The sequence below is a fragment of the Crotalus tigris genome, unplaced genomic scaffold (assembly GCF_016545835.1).
Source record: "Crotalus tigris isolate CLP2741 ecotype Arizona unplaced genomic scaffold, ASM1654583v1 scf7180000018432.44079421565:4894166, whole genome shotgun sequence".
NCBI classification, from domain to species: domain Eukaryota; kingdom Metazoa; phylum Chordata; class Lepidosauria; order Squamata; family Viperidae; genus Crotalus; species Crotalus tigris.
In genome coordinates this window covers 3,761,769-3,775,833 of record NW_024096999.1, presented here as the reverse complement: position 1 = coordinate 3,775,833, position 14,065 = coordinate 3,761,769, and the positions used below count along the sequence as shown (strand labels likewise).

General features: G+C 43.0%; 1 protein-coding gene across 3 annotated transcripts in view; it reads right to left on the bottom strand.

Annotated features, from left to right (window-relative positions):
- LOC120312133 (multidrug resistance-associated protein 9-like) overlaps positions 1-14,065 on the bottom strand; it is a 50,622-nt gene that overhangs the window by 12,493 nt on the left and 24,064 nt on the right. For all 3 annotated transcript variants that reach the window (XR_005557797.1, XM_039352444.1, XM_039352445.1), the window contains exons 16-23: positions 11,759-11,903; positions 9,380-9,469; positions 8,676-8,779; positions 7,536-7,733; positions 5,272-5,498; positions 4,393-4,530; positions 1,494-1,680; positions 95-184 (exon numbers count right to left, since the gene is read on the bottom strand). Coding sequence is in view for 2 of the 3 variants with exons in the window: in XM_039352444.1 (XP_039208378.1) it covers positions 95-184; positions 1,494-1,680; positions 4,393-4,530; positions 5,272-5,498; positions 7,536-7,733; positions 8,676-8,779; positions 9,380-9,469; positions 11,759-11,903 (1,179 nt within the window). In the remaining variant the exon portion in view is untranslated. The remainder of the gene's footprint in view (positions 1-94; positions 185-1,493; positions 1,681-4,392; positions 4,531-5,271; positions 5,499-7,535; positions 7,734-8,675; positions 8,780-9,379; positions 9,470-11,758; positions 11,904-14,065) is intronic.

Below are 14,065 nucleotides of genomic sequence, written 5' to 3'. Positions count from 1 at the left end.
TGGAATTCTGCAAATCTGATTTTTGGGTTTGGGGTGCACGAAAAATAAAACAGAAATCTCGACATTCATTTCTCTGATGGGGAGCCTTTCTTACCAAAATGTATCCTGTTATCTGCTCCACAGAAGTAAATCTGGCTTGCACTTCGATGCACGATCTCACACATACTTGAAGAAGCCCACTCAGCTAGAGAAAACAATGGGGAAAGAGAGAGCAGAGGAAACCTTACTGTAGAGAGAGATCTTTTGAAAGAGCAAATCCAATCAGTTCCAGCACAGTTACGTAGGCATCTGGTACAAGCAAACCACAGTACTGTAGACTTGCATGAATAGGCAGCATACCTATGTGGCCTCAGTGAATAAACCAAGAATGAATTTAAAAGATCAGAGAAATTCATGACGGATAAACCTCTCGGTAGTTACCATTCAAAAATCCCATTTCACAAGTTGGCAATCTCTTGACTCCTACTGTGGCCGAACAGTAGCCAGGATGCTGCTGTACACCTGTCCTGTTTAAGACATCCTCACAACTATTATGGAACCAGACTACTAGATAAATGCAGAGCTGATCCAACATGGAACTTCTCGTTTTCTGAAATTCATGTGAATGTGATTTGGAATTTCCTTTTTTGGAAATGTGCTGGAAGGGTGGATCAGCTCTTGACCCTGATTGTCCAATCTCTTCTTAAAATTATCTCCAGTGTTGGAGCACCCAGCTTCTGGAGGCAAGTCGTTCCACTGATTAATTATTTTAACTGTCAGGAAATTTCTCCTTTGTTCTAGGTTGGTTCTCTCCTTGATTAGTTTCCATCCATTGTTTCTTGTCCTGCCTTCTGGTACTTTGGAGAATAATAGGTTGACACCCCCCCTTTTCTTTGTGGCAGCCCCTCAAATATTGGGACACTGCTATCATGTCACCTCTAGTCCTTCTTTTCATTAAACTAGACATATCCAATTCCAGCAAACGTTCTTTATATGTTTTAGCCTCCAGTCCCCGAATCATCTTTGTTGCTCTTCTCTGCACTCTTTGTAGAGTCTCAACATCTTTTTTTCTTACAAATATCTTAACAAGTAACAGCAGCTCACTTGTGGCAGATCTTTTGCTTATCCCTTTACATATTTGAGTGCAATTCATATGTTGTTCAATACAGGATTGGCCCTACTCTTGGGCCAGGACAGGATGAAGCCACAATATCAAAGGACACAGCAGGTTCCCCCAAATAAGAGATAAATGTTTTCAAGACTCACAAGAGTGTAGTAAGGTGATAGAGAAGAAAGTGTTCTACCACAGACGTGGGCATATGTCAGACTTGCAGGAGTTTACTTTGTTTTGCATCTGTGTGTGTGATATTTTTAATTGGTATCCTGAGACTCACCATATGGAGAAAACTGCACAAGACTTTGCTCCATGGATATTTTTAACAATCCGCTTTGGGACCGCAATATGCATTTGAAAAATGAGATGAACTTAGGATGGAAAAACACAGTTTTTTTACCTGGAGAGAGTAAGATAGAGCCAAGCCTTTTTCTGCAGTACTGATAGAAGAATGGCTGAGGACCACACACAGGGCTACAATCAACGTCATGAAGTTCATGAGAATATCTGTCCTCAGTGCAAACCATCGTAGTGCATAGTTAAACATAATGAAATGGTTTGAGTTTTCATCATTCAAGATCCTAAAACTGAAATGAAAGTAAGAATGAGATGTTCAATAGTTGTCTTGCATTGATAGAAGAGAATATTTGTGACTCAGGCTGAAACTCTCCTTGGTGCTCTCTGAGCTTGGTGGTTTTCTTGCACATGTTTCACTCCCAAACTAGGTAACGTTATCAGTGCTAGAAGGGAGTGGGATTTGCTTTCTGTTTACATAAAGTGGTCGGCCCAGTTAAATGGTGGGAGTGTTCTTGGTAGGTTCTTGGTAGGTTCCTTGATGTTCTTGCTGGTTCCACCAAGAATATTCCCACCGACACTCATAGGGGGCAAGTGAGGAACCTTAAGAGGGGACAGTGTTATCTCCAGCAGGCTGGTGCTGAACTGCACAAATTAGCAGTCAGGAGGAAGAGGAGAAGAAGAAGACAGAGGGAGAGGAGGAGGAGGAGGAGGAGGAGGAGGAGGAGGAGGAGGAGGAAGAGAAATAGGAGATGGAGGAAGAGGAGGAGAGGAAGAGATGGAGGAGGAAGAGGAGGAGATGAAAGAGGAAGAGGAGGAGGAGGAGGAAGGGAAAGAGGAGATGGAGGAAGAGGAGGAGAGGAGAAGATGGAGGAAGAGATGGAGGAAGAGGAGGAGGAGATGAAAGAGGAGGAGGAGGAGGAGGAGGAGGAGGAGGAATGAACCTTTACTGAGGCACATACACACAGTGAATGCTATGTCAGGGTTTTATCACCCTTCTAGCTATCACCTCTTTTCCTTTCATTCCAATAGAGAGGCCAAATAATTGAAAACCAGTATTAGAAATAAGAAATTCCTCCTTCCAATAGGTATTGTCCGCTTTCACCGGGCAGTGATGAGAATTGGGACTACCTTGATGGGAAGGGAGCTCCCGCCAAGATCTCGCTTTGAAACACACTACAACTGCAGCAGAATGTTCACGTCAAGCCATGAATATTCATGCAACCCACAGTGGAGACTGCAGCTTGGATGGGAAGGTCTTTTACCATACCCACTTTTAGTGTTGGTTGAATAAGACAGTAGTCGGTTAAAAAACAAAAAAAAAAAACGAAGCTGTGAGGGGCTGCATCCTTGGCTGGGTGGGAAAGGTAGGGAGTTTTTCCTCCTCTACCTCTTCCTTCTTTTAATGTGAGCTTTTTAAAAAAAATTCTCAGAGGGGACGGGTTTCCGAAGGCCACTGTTGTCTCAAGGACCCGACGGTGATGGGATCCCATAACGTTCCCCACATCAGGCTTCCAGTCTCCACGGCAGGACTTGCAAAACATGATTAACTTAGTTGCCCAATTAACACATGTTCTAGTTCAGCGGTTCTCAACCTGTGGGTCGGGACCCCATTTGGGGTCGAACGACCATTTCACAGGGGTCGCCAAACAACGCAGTCCGCCATTTTTTCCCCCTTTTCCTTAGCTATGCTACTCCCTTTTATTCTACTGGCTTTTGAAAGCCAATAGAATAGAGTCTAATTCTATTGGCTTTCAAAAGCCAATAGGAATTGTCCAGGCTGTCTCTGCCCTGCTGAGCCCGCCAAAAGTCCCATTCTGCAAACGGTGCTGCACCAGTTGAGTAGTCCTCAACTTACGACCGGTTGGGGGTCACGGCATTAAAAAGGTTGAGAACCACTGTTCTCATTCAAAGTCACAACATCCCAATGAAGGTCAGCAGTCATGAAGTTTAATATACCGATAGAAGAGAACATGCGTAGCTCAGGGTTGAACTGTGGGGTCCTTGGTGCTCTCCGAGCGTGGTTGTTTATGACAACCGGACACCAGGTTCAGAGAGCGCCAAGGACCCTAAGTTTAATATGTTTTATGTCTGCAGTATTTAAGTGAGCTCATTAGGTTTGTGGGTCGGACCTATTGTACAAAGTACTTGTAAGCACTTGTCAGACCGTTGAGGCAGTCTAGACAAGAAGTACCTACCAGAAGTACTAACTATCTTTACTGCAAGGTTACAGTAACATGTCTGTTACTTCCTTAATTTCACTCTCTTGAAAACTAGGGAGGGTGAAGTCTTGTGAGATCTTTTCCTTGCCCCTATCCCTTCTGTGGACCCAAGTGCTGCTTATCTGGCCATTTTCAGAGTCTTCCTCCTGTCTCCAAGACCATTCCCTTGTACCATTACAGCTCTCTTAGGGAACTAGGGCTACAGCCATTGTTTCCATTGATCTAACACCAAAGTGCTATGAAGTCCTTGCTACTGTTATTTTGACCCAATGATGGTTGGATGATACTAGAAGAATCCGTAAGTTGCATAGTGGGAAAATGACCCAAATCCCTCCATTCTACTGGTTCAGAATAGATACCCTACCCTCTCACTGAGTTACTGGTTAGCGACTTTTTCAGTGAGCCTCAGATTCTGCCAGAAATCGCCAGAAGGCTTGAATGTTGAATTCTGTTGCTTTAGAAACCAGATCTTAAGAATAGTTTAATGGTTGCAAAAGAATATAAAGTGCTCTCAAGGGGGGGGTCATATACAGATGCACTTAGGGACAATCCTGAGAATCCATAGGGCAATCAGAGAGCTTCCCTGCAGCTCAGCATTTTCTGCAAATGGAAAACCCTTGGATATCTCCCACTTAGGCAGCACAATAGCAGAGTGGCTTCATCAATTTCTTGGCAGATACAAGGTAGGTGCTCAGGTGGAAAGTAGTAAAACAGCTGTACTTAGAGTGGAGAGATGGCTAGTGAAATAAAAAAAACAGCATGATTTGGGCCCAGGAAACATACCGATTTATGTAGTCCTCTGTCTTGTTGAAAGCACGGATCGTACTAAGACCTTGGATGGAAGATGTGATCAAACACAACCACAGAGATCTGCTGATGTTCTCAATTCGTTTGAGGTCTTGGATAGTGTTCTGAAAAATACTGTAATGGAATGCACAATAACATGCCCCACTATATATGCAGAGTGGGAGGATGTGGGATCTGTTGTTACTTGATCAACCAGCTCCCCTGTTCTGTTTTCCCATTGGGGGCCCTTGGCCAACTGGCAGAGCCAAGTGTTGAGGGTCTTATGAAAGGATAGGAGGGTAGGGGCCAACCTCACATTGGAGTGGGGGGACAAGATGTTCAGTAACAGCAGAGAAGGCCCTCCTCCTGGACCTCAGCAGCTGGAATAATCAGGCTGATGGGACCCGCAGCGTGCTTCCTCTGCCAGCATGAGTGGGACAGGCGAATCCCAGTGGAATGAGGCAGTCCCTCAGGAAACCTGGCCATAGGCCATGAAAGGCTTTAAAGGTGATCATCAACACCTTGAATTGCACCTGGAAGCAGACTGGCAAGCAATGCAGCTCAGGGAACATTAGGGCCCCCCAAAACTGCCCATGCCTAACAGCATAAGTTAGTCCCAGGTCTCCATGGGGTTGAGACTGTGGCAGTAACTATCCTTGAAGACAGAAGTATTACAAGATGGCATTTGTGTATTAATGTTTGAATCAGTCCAGGGCTTGTGAATTCCCTTCTGCATATGAAAAACCTGGAACTGGGAGAGGGATCAACTGGGGAGTCTCATGACCACAGATCTGAACATCCGTGGATGGATCTCTGCAGCTTTCACTTAGACGACGACGAGAGCAAACGTTCGGAAAGGCAGAACTTCCCACTTACCGGAAGAGCAGAATGAAAATGATCATTAGGACCACCATGCTGATGAGGAGGTAAGGAAAGATGATGGTAACAATAGTAAAAATGGCCAGGAGTCCAAAAAACTGCAGGAGGAAATTCTCCAGGTAAAACGGCAATCGCGTATCCACTTCGTCCATATCCTTAGAGAAACGGTTCATGATTCTGCCGATGGGATTGGTATCAAAGAAAATCATTGGACTCTCCAAGATCTGTAGATAAATGAGGTAGGTGTTGGGGGAGAAGAGAGCGCTGCAGTACACAACAAACAACGTAGAGCAACAATAACAACACCATGAGATGGGAGATAAGTCTTTTGTAGCGCTCAGTTTTTGGATGGCAGAAATAGGTCAGTTTCACCTAAGCGTCAGCATAAATGCAAAACAGGGCCTTCTCTTTTTTCTTCCCCCAATAGCTGGAAGAGATTTTAAAGGCTGTTTTGTGAAGAAGAAAAGAAGAGGGAGTAGTTGGGTCCGTTTCTAATAACCCGTCCTTGGGGAAAGAGTTCATAACCAATAAGAAGTACCGCCCTAGAACTACAGAGCTAGAAATAAAACTTTCTGCTAGAAATGGGATTTTTTTTTGCAGACTCTTAATACCTGTTTTAGCTAAGTGCAAAATAATGGAACAACGCTGATGGGTTCTCATAAAATATGGCACTAGAATTCATCCTTTCTCCGCCAATTTGTGCTAGTCTTCCTCGGCCAAGGTGACCTCCAGGTTAGAGGACTTCAATTCCCAGAATTCTTACTTATGTTTAAGTGAGTTGGGAAATTCTGCCGGATGAAATTGATGCAGCTAGAAAGGGGAAGGCTCTTTACAGATGGTCGAGCTGCATCCGTCCAGACTGCAAAACCAGCCATAATTTGAGCAGAACAGTCCAACCAGATCCTTTGCTGGAAAGAAACACCCGCAGAGAATTTAATTGACTTGGAAGAAAATGACTTTCCGGTATCAGATTGTTAGCTGTAAGTGGATTCAGGCCACAAACCTTTCCTAAAACTTTGTTCTGTGCTTCTCTGGAATTCATCAAAAAGTTATAGTCTTTTCTAAGCTTTAGTTTTATTGGTTCCTTGCTCCAGCCTTATTTATTTACATGTTATTTTTGCTGTATTCCATGTCTGTCTGTCTGTCTGTCTATCTTTCTCTCTATTTATCTCTCTCTCTCTCTCTCTCTCTCTCTCTCTCTCTCTCTCTAATCTCTATCTATCTATCTATTATATCTATCTATCTATCATCTATATCTTTCTCTCTTTCTATCATCTATTATCTCTATCTATCTATATCTATCTATCAATCATCTATTATCTTTATCTATCTATCTATCATCTATTTCTCTCTCTCTCTCTCTCACATATATTATATCTATCTATCTATCTATCTATCTATCTATCTATCTATCTATTATATATTATATCTATCTATCTATCTATTATATATTATATCTATCTATCTATCTATCTATTATATATTATATATTATATCTATCTATCTATCTATCTATCTATCTATCTATCTATCTATCTATCTATCTATCTATCTTTACAATCTGAGCCAATACTAGCAGGTTCTGAGAAAGATACAACATGGTCAAAGAGAAACGTTTATAGAAGAGGCCATTTATTTACCCCTGGCAAATGGCCTGTGTTCAAAAGACCTGTAGAGTAGGGGCCGTCCTTACTTGTCAGGAAAGATTGTTCCACACATGACAGCCACCCCAAGAAGGCTTGTTGCATCCTCAACAGTAACCCCCTTTGGAATAAACAATCCTCCATTGCATCTTCTGGACAAGATACAAAGTCTCTGATGGGCCACACTGGACTCTGGATTAAGTGCACACAGTATGTTAAGGCACAGTTTATTGAATAATTGCTGAAGCACTGTCGGAGAGCAACCATTCCGGTTAGGAGGGGGAATCAAGAGGGACATTATCTGGAATTGTTATTTAAACAAAGAGAGCAAGTTCTGACCTCCCCCCCATCCTTTTCTTTGAGTCTTATCTAGTCTTTCCCAGGCAAAATCTCCCAATCTGGGGGAGATTCCTGTAGAATAGGCATAGAATAATAAAGTAGCTTGTTTGAATTCTACAAGTGTGGATCTGGTGGTTTGTGCCTGATGGGCACTGGGTGACTTTCTCCCACCCCTTCCCCAACCCCCAAATTAGGTTTATGAAATCAACTTTGCTTCGTGCTCCCTATCAAAAAAACAAATTGGAATCACAATGAGGGTTAACCAAAGGTTAGTGATACCTTGTAAAACATGGTGTTGTGGAGGTTTGAGGCACCTCGTAAGGTCAACTTAGTGAAACCATAACCTTTGATGAAACTCAGGACAATCATGGAGACCACACTCATCCCAAAGACCAGCTGGTAGAACGGAAGCTGAGGATTGTTGGTGATGCTGCCCTCATCACAAGTTGTGTTTTGAGGATAGCTACACGTTATGTTCTAAAGAACAGATTTGAAACAAAAAGAAGAAGAGAAGCTTGTCCTTTTTTCTTAAATAGGAGATGGGGGAAAAAAGTAACATCAATTATATATCAATCTCTGTCAAGACAGATTTCCAAAACAAAAACTTATAGAATTAAGTCTAAAGGCTGCTTTCCACTGTCATAAGAAAAGAGGATTTGTGTAAGATATCTAACAACATATTGTTCGTTTGTGGTGTCTTCCCTTTCCAGCTTCCTAAGGTTGGCAGGCAGCGAGTTACGTGCCACAAATAACTGTTTCTCTTATGTGTTGGTAGGCAAACCTTTGGCAGGTCCAAAAGTTAATCCCAAATGTACCGGCAATGTTGTCGTTGGATTTGGAAAAGCAATTAATGGACATAACTAATGCTTGGGAAAATGCCATGCATTATAAAACCAACATTAAACTTGTCTCAAGAGAAAAAACAACAACACTCAATTTTAAAAGTTGCACACTGTTTCTTCTTGGCCATGTCCTTGCCTCTGGGTCTTTGACAAAAAGGTAGAAGTAGAGGAAAGTTTGTAGAAAGGGAATGTCCTCAAAAAGAAATTTTATTAAAATCTTACTTTACTTTTTTGGCCAGCTCATGCTCAGCAATGAGTAGAGGGCATAAACCAGAGGTGGCTGGGGAATTAGAATAGAATAGAATAGAATAGAATAGAATAGAATAAGTGAAGAATAGAGTAGAGTAGAGTAGAGTAGAGTAGAGTAGAGTAGAGTAGAGTAGAGTAGAGTAGAGTAGAGTAGAGTAGAAGGGACCTTGGAGGTCTTCTAGTCCAGCCCCCTGTTCAAGCAGGAGACCCTATACCCTCTCAGTCAGGTGGATTCTGGGAGTTGAACTCCACAAGTTTAAAATTGCCACGGTAGGACACCGCTGACATAAACAGAATAATAATTTGATGCCAAATGGCACTTACTTACCCCAGATCCTTGGTTTAACCAGAAACTCAACCACCAGTTGCTGAAGATTGAGCTGGCAATCATCAGAACAAAGAGAAGAATGATGACAAACCACAACAGGAAACCTAGAAGGAAATGTGGACATGGGATGTCAAACTGCATTCCTGAGGATATGAAGGCTGAGTTCACAGAACCACTGAACAAGGTCAGGTAAAGAGCTAACAGCCACATTTGCACAATGGGCTAAAGGGCATTGAAGATGTCCCCCCTGAATGGAAATGAAATGTTTGCAGCTAAAACGCTAAGCTCGGAGAGCAAACAGCCCATGCTAAACTTAGTTGCTTTGGGAGTTAATAATGTTGGTGAATTGTTTTGTGGCTTAGCTTGTTGTGAGAAGGCAGCCTGTTCTGTTAGTTCATGATCCGATAAATAATGTGAAGGGTTGGGATTCCCATTCTATTTAAATCTAAAAGATCTCAAAGGCTTCTAAGTCTGTCCTACCCATTCTATTTGGAAGACAGATTTGTCCAAGATGATTTAAATCCCCACCACATTTCTTTGGCACACTGTGCCCTCATATCCAGATATTATATATTATATAGGTGTGTGTGTGTGTCTGTGCATATGCATATATACCCTTTCTCCCACCCACCCATATGACTTTTGCAGGAATTTATCATGAACAAATGCATTTAAGAAAATGTGCAACCAGTTATGGCATATACCTCCAGATGCCTTGATATACATGTGGTAGGTTTCCCATCTAATGGCGCCTTCTGTCTTCTCCTCTTTTTGAACAAGCTGGTCTTCAGGAGCTGTGGCAGAAAATCATCACACGTTTATTTGCACCACAACGTTCCCCAGAGATGACAAACCCCCGTGCATTTCAAGCAAAGTTGGAGGTGGGTTGAGCCTATCTACACAAATGAACATTTGCAACTTCACAAGAGCCTTTACAAATGCGCACACTCCCCCCACCCTGCCGGCTTGCCATTCCCACCCCCCCCCCCTAGGATGAAGCCATATGGAAAATGCTCCTTTTGTTTCTCTAATGGCTGTTGAATGAATGGGAGCCCGTGACAGGAATGCAATTGAAGAGGACATTGATTTACCTGAAAGGATCAATACTGCTAGCAGCTGGGATGCAAAACCCAATTGATTTCCTTATTCACCTCTTTTGATTGTGGAACAAAGCAGAGGCAGGTCGGGAGGAAAACTGCCCAAGGGGCTAATTTAGCTTGGAGTTTGAGCTTTTTTTTTTTTCTTTTTCTTTTTTTCATTTCCTCTTCTGAACTTTTCTAGGCACAGAATTCACTAGGCCTCTCTCTGTGGTCTTTTACTTAATTTGGATTTATTTATCTTTTTTTTTTTTTTTAGATGTGGCATTTCCAGAACTTCCATTCAGTTGGGGAAAGCGCCTCTGGCATGGCTTTTCCTTAAATTCGTTTGAGGAAATATGATAAGCGTTTATAGAAGGGCAGTGGGGTGGTCAATGGTTAAGACGCTGGGTTTTTCTGCCGGAAAGCTGCCAGCCCAGGTTCAAAATCTGAGTGCCATGTGACGGGATGAGCTCCTGTCCTTACCTCAGCTCCTGCCAATCTGGCAGTTCGAAACCATGCAAATGCGAGTAGATAAATAGGTACCACTTTGGTGGGAAGGTAACAGCGCTCTGGGATGTCATGCTGGCCACATGACTGTGGAAATGTCTTCAGACAGCCCTGGCTAAATGGCCTTGAAACAGTCAGCCACAACTAGTGGGGTAAAATCCACTCCTTACCTTTAAAGAGGGTGGTTTCTAGCCTACTAGAGTATGTTCATGGCCTCGTAGCACTTCTTTCTTACAATTTGAGAAAACGGTGGAGGAGCCCCATCTAGTTCAATGTTTCCCAACCTGAGCAATTTTATGTGGACTTCAATCCCCAGAATTCCCCAGCCAGGTTTATCTTTGTCTTCCATGACCGGTCATGTTCCATGACCATGATCATCAAGTGACTATTTCATGAAACCATACTACTATTGTGATGTGGTTCCGGCTAATGAAACATTCCAAAGAACTTCCAGGCATTTATTTTCCTAAAAGTCTTTTAATGTTACAAAATGTCGGCACAGGCACAACGGAGAGATGCAAGGATCTAAGTTCTCTTCCTCTGAGCAGTTAAATTATCAGCGTGTTCCCTCCCTAAATTAGCCGTCATATCTCACACTATCCAATTAGTGTGAAGGTCAAATGTTTTCTTCCTCTTTCTTTCCCTGACTTTACCCTCAACGCCCCTTCTGCTCTTTATTAACCCCATATTTACCAGACAATTCTGCATATTGTCAAAAGCAAGAATATACAATATCTGCAGCGTTGACATATTGGTTTGAACATCGCATGATGAGTCAACCCAGCAATTGTTCTGTTAAACCAAGTCTAGAACCCAGAAATAGGTTTCCCAAGCTAGAACACCTTTACTACAAATAAAGTCTACCAGAGAGGGTTGTCCTACCAAAGTAATTTGTTTCTAGAATTATAACATGAATGGGTATGAAATGGAGATTGAAATAAGCTATTCGTCCACTACTTCTTCAGCAAGGTAACTATCTTGCTTACGTGTATCAACGATTTAAACCAAGGGTCCCCAACCGCCCGGTCCATGGACTGGTACCAGGTCGCAGCATACCAGCCACTGGTCCGCACAAACAAGCAGAGCCCCATCCATGAGATGCAGGCAGCACACAAAACCATGCCCCCTCTGGTCTGCGGAAAACCATCTCTCCGTGGGATCAGTCCCTGGTGCCCAAAAGATTGGGGTCCTCTGATTTAGTGTGTAATAACACTTTGATGAAGGGGAAAAAAGCATCCTTATTTCACTTTTCAACATTTGTTTCACCTCAAAAGTACTCAGGCCTAACCTTGAAGCAGTTATCCTAAGCAAGCTTGGCTGCTTTTGCACTAACATAGAGGTTGACAGTGAGATTTGGGGAATTTAATGGTGCAGGAAGACAGAGTGAAACATACTTCTGACTGTTCCTTCTTCAAGGCCTTTCTTAGTCTCTGTATCATCAGGCTTATCAAATCCTGGCCAGGTGAAAAGTGAGGGGGAAGTCAAGCTAAAACTTACGATCGCTAAAATATAAAGGAGGGGTCGGAGCGATTTTATCGTAGTCTTTTACTTCTACGGAAGAGATGTCTGAATCGTAATCCTTCATGTCTTTCTTTTTCATGGATTCATCTGAAGACGACGAAAGAAATTGGTTGTCTGCAATCTAAAGTAAACAAAGTCAAAAGTTTTCAGTTGAGAATGAAGGAGCCTGGCTAGATCAAGTAGAATGATGCCCCCCTTTAGGACTTGTGGATTTCAACTCCCAGAATTTGCAGGAATTTGCATTGCTGGCTGGCTCAGGAATTCTGGAAGTTGAAGTCCACAAGTTATAAAAGGCCCATTGTTCTCCATTCCTCGTCTAAGCCATAGGACAGCCCATAAACTGGCCTTGAGGATAACAACCCCTATTCTTTCTTGTTTTTCTCCAGCATCTGATACTAAAGGAACAGCATCATTGACCCAAGGAAGTTATTTTAGCAATTGTTTCTAAAGACTATTGATTCTTCTTAGTCCTGACAGTTTTTCTCATCTGTTAAGAATACAAAAATACCCTTGTTTATTCAACCTCAAGTCAGTTGAGTCTAATAGCTTGTTACCTACAACAGAGGTCCCCAACCTTTTGGGCACCAGGGACTGGTTATGAGGAGAGAGATTTTTCTGCGGACGAGTGGGTACATGGTTTTGTGTGCTGCTTGCATCCTGTGGATGGGGCTTTGCTTGTTTGTGCGGACCGGTTGCTGGCACACTGCAGCCCAGTACCAGTCCATGGACCAGGGGTTGGGGACCCCTGACCTACAACATCTAAGTCAGTGGTCTCAACCTGTGGGTCGGGACCCCATTTGGGGTTGAATGACCATTTCACGGGGGTCGCCAAACAAGGCTGTCCGCCATTTTTCCCCCTTTTCTTTGGCCACACCCCTGGTACCCGGTGATGTATAAGTGGTTGGGGGTCACCACAACATGGGGAACTGTATTATGGGGTCGCGGCATTAGAAAGGTTGAGAACCACTGATCTAAGTAGACGTTTCCTGGAAGCCCACAAGCTCAACCTGGCTGTTACTTCCTGATAATGTTCTCCAGCAATCATTTTCATTGCCTTTCTGATTCAGGGGCTACTCTTAAGATATCTTTATCGTTGGGCCATAAATATCATCAATTAGACTGCGCAATGATTATCCATCCAGATATTGTTAGACTACAGTTCCTATCACACACTGCTGTTATCCATAGTAGCAAGGAGGGGTCCTTGGTGCTCTCTGAGCTTGCTCGTTTCCTCGCAGATGTTTCATTACCCAACATCACTAGTTTGAATAATGAAGCATCTACATTCTTGCAGATGTAATGAAATATCTGCAAGAAAACAAGCAAACTCAGACAGCACCAAGCATCTCTCCTTGCTAGCATGAATAACAGCAGTGTGTGATAAGAACTGTAGTCTACCCTGAGCTACAGATATTCTCCTTTATTGATACTAGCAAAGGGCTCATGGAAGTTGAGATTCAACAGTAACTGGACCTGCTATTACTCAAATTATTATAATAAGCCCTTTTTGCATATGATTATCTCTAAAACTGTGCCTTTTTGCCTACTCCCTCGCTCTGTCATTTTTACATGCACCAGAGGTGTTGCTTAGTTCTTGCAGCATTGTGGGGTTGAGCTCTTTTGGCACATGCCTGGAATATTACAATACATGTGGAAAAGTATCCCAGTATTGCATATGATGCTGATCGCATGAGTCATGTCCCCTTTGCTCTCCACACAGATTCTACTGTTGTTGTGCGTCTTCTCTTCATCTGTGCACGTTTCAAAAAGTTTGTGGGGTGCAAACGTTTGTGAGGCGGAAATCTCAGAATAGTGCCTGTCTTGGGGCATAAACCCCATTGTTCTTTGCATTTGTGCTTCGGAAGTGTGGGTTAGGCATTAAAATATAACAGAATAACAGAAGGGACCATGGAGGTCTTCTAGTCCAACCCCCTGCTCAAGCAGAAAACCCTGTAACATTTCAGACAAATGTTTGTCCAATTTCTTGAATTCCTCTATCCTACAAAATGGATGCTGAGAAATCACAAAGGCATCAAAAGAGTCAAGTTCTATGCAGGATCAGAAGAAAGTTCTTCTAGAACAGGGGCCCCTAATCCTCAGTCTGTGGCCCAGTACCGGGCCACAGCATGCCAGCAACCAGGCTGCACAAACAAGCAAAGTCCCATCCATGAGATGCAGACAGCACACAAAACCACGCACCCTCCAGTTGGTGGAAAACCCCCTTTCCATGGAACCGTTCCCTGGTGCCCAAAAGGTTGGGGATCTCTGATCTAGAACCAGCTT